Here is a 2,500-nt window from a genome sequence, read left to right as displayed (position 1 = left end):
TCAGAGATCAGCCTCCGCCCAGCGGAGCGACAGGAAATCAATAAGTTGATCACCGAGGCAGAGACCAGGCCGTGTGTATCCAGCTCCTTTGTCTGCTTGTTTAGGTTGAAACTACATCCCTCTCTTACGTCCCTCAAGCGTTCGACTGCCATGTTTTCTAAACGACGAGGACTTCACCTTTTACCTCAGTTAACGGGCTACATGCACAACTCCAGTACTTCCTGAAATTAGACATGCTTCTCTATTTCCTGTCTCACACTATTGGATGAAGTGATTATTCAGGTGTGCCTGATCATTGTGCTGCAGTCAGGCACACCTGATTAATCACCTCATCCATTAGTGTGGGACAGGAAATAGAGAAGCAAGGCCGTGTCCGAAATGCATGCTACCTGCTATATAGCAGGCGAGAAGTAGCATGCTACTTCTCGGCTGCTATATAGCAGGTAGCAGGCATTTTGGACAGGGCCCATTGTCTAATTTGAGGAAGTGCTGGACTTGTGCATATCGCCTATTTGTCCGCGCTCTCAGAGTAGAGGCAATGGCGCGCTCTGTCCACAAGAGGGCAGGAGTCTATCTGAGATGAGAGCAGGGCTGCGGACCTTCTGAGTGTTTTACAGTCGGACCACTCCGACAAACCCCGCCCCCGGCGACACGTGGTCAGATAAGACGAGCGGGCCGATGCCCAACTCGTGTCCTTGACCACCAGGCGGGCGCTGGGGGGGGCTAGCGGAGACCACCGGCCAATCATGTAAGTCTTGATGAGCCGCTGACTTTGGGGGAACGAGGGGCGCAGCAGCGGCGGTGAAAGTCTCTCCCGAGCTGCCGGGCCGACCGCCGGACCAGAATGCAACTGCGGTAGATTGACTGTAAATAGACACGGACTGTAGCTACCGCCGCAAAACCTCCGCGTCGACCCCTAGCGTCGACCTCCGCTAGCCCCCCCCCGCGCAACACAACAAGTGACCCCGGGGACGGGGACGTAATTACGGGCCGGGAATAGTTCCTTGGGTCCGGTCCCGGGTCCGGGCACCAGGGGAGGCAGTTTTTGTCCGAGTCGGGGCTGGACAGGGAGCTGCCCACGCAGTGTGTATTTCAGGAGTGTCCCTGGGCAGCCTGTTGTTGTGCGGTATGTGAGATTTCAAGCCACTTATGTTTTGGTCGGCGCTCCACATTCCTCTCAGACGGAGCGGTAGCAGCTGGGATGGCGCGCTGAGTTTACAGATTTCTCCCTCTCTCTCCCTCTCTCTCCCTCTCTCTCTGCCCCCCTGCTCAGGGTGAGGACGGACGCGTCGTGCGCTAGTGCGCTTTTCCGAAAGCCACGGCGTAACTCCGAGAAAACAACACATTCGCTCTATCGCCAGTCTGCTTCTCACAACACAACACAACACATTGGCTCTATCGCCAGTCTGCTTCTCATTTCCCGTCGGGGAATTCGGGGAATGTAGTTGAAGTTCGCTGAGGTAAAAAGCACTTGAGGGAGATAAAAGAAAGGAAGGAAGGAAGAAAGAAAGAAAGAAAGAAAGAAAGAAAGAAGGAAAGAAGGAAAGAAGGAAAGAAGGAAAGAAGGAAAGAAGGAAAGAAAGAAAGAAAGAAAGAAAGAAAGAAAGAAAGAAAAAAAGAAAAGGTGCGAGGAGCCCCACCTGGGCGGAGAGGCGCGGCCCGTTCTTCTGGGCGTGCGCCACGGCGTCGTGCACCAGCGTGTGGACTCCCAGCAGGACCTGCTCCAGGTCGTGGGGGCCGTGCGTGCGCGACGACAGCCCCTCCAGGGAACGCACGAACTCCCGCCAGTGGGCGTCGACCTCGGCCATGCTGGCCAGGCAACCGCGAACCACGTTGAGGCAGTAGCCCATGCAGGGCTTGGACTGGGTCAGGCCCTGGACACACACAGCCACACCAAACGTTAGTGTAGCGACACAACACATAATAATAATAATAGTTGTTGTTGTTGTTGTTGTTATTATCATTATTGTTATCATCATCATCATCATCTTCATCCGCTTATCCAGGGTCGGGTCGCGGAGGCAGCAGCTCCAGCAGGGAGCCCCAGACATCCCTTTCCCTAGCAGCATCAACCAGCTCTGCCTGGGGAATCTTTAGCCGCTCACAGGCCAGTGCGGAGATGTAGTCCCGCCACCTGGTCCTGGGTCTACCCCGCGGCCTCCTCCCAGCCGGACACGCCTGGAACACCTCCCTAGGGAGGCGCCCAGGAGGCATCCTCACTAGATGCCCGAACCACCTCAACTGGCTCCTTTCGACGCAAAGGAGCAGCGGCTCTACTCCGAGTCTCTCCCGGATGACTGAACCTCTCACCCGATCTCTCAGGGAGACCCCAGCCACCCTCCGGAGAAAACTCATTTCGGCCGCTTGTATCCGTGATCTCGTTCTTTCGGTCATGACCCATCCTTCATGACCATAGGTGAGGGTGGGGACGAAGATAGACCGGTAGATCGAGAGCTTTGCCTTTTGGCTCAGCTCTCTTTTCGTCACAACAGTGCGGTAT

At 55.6% G+C, this 2,500-nt stretch overlaps 1 protein-coding gene across 1 annotated transcript in view; it reads right to left on the bottom strand.

Moving 5' to 3' along the window:
• gpc5a (glypican 5a) overlaps positions 1-2,500 on the bottom strand; it is a gene marked incomplete at both ends in the record, with an annotated part of 92,240 nt that overhangs the window by 66,482 nt on the left and 23,258 nt on the right. Inside the window, one exon of the mRNA XM_084446524.1 lies at positions 1,641-1,874. Within this exon, the coding sequence (XP_084302650.1) occupies positions 1,641-1,874 (234 nt within the window). The remainder of the gene's footprint in view (positions 1-1,640; positions 1,875-2,500) is intronic.

The sequence above is a fragment of the Borostomias antarcticus genome, assembly GCF_949987555.1.
Source record: "Borostomias antarcticus genome assembly, chromosome: 12".
Lineage (NCBI taxonomy): Eukaryota > Metazoa > Chordata > Actinopteri > Stomiiformes > Stomiidae > Borostomias > Borostomias antarcticus.
Note: the sequence above shows the minus strand (reverse complement) of the source record. Positions and strands in the feature narration are given on the sequence as shown.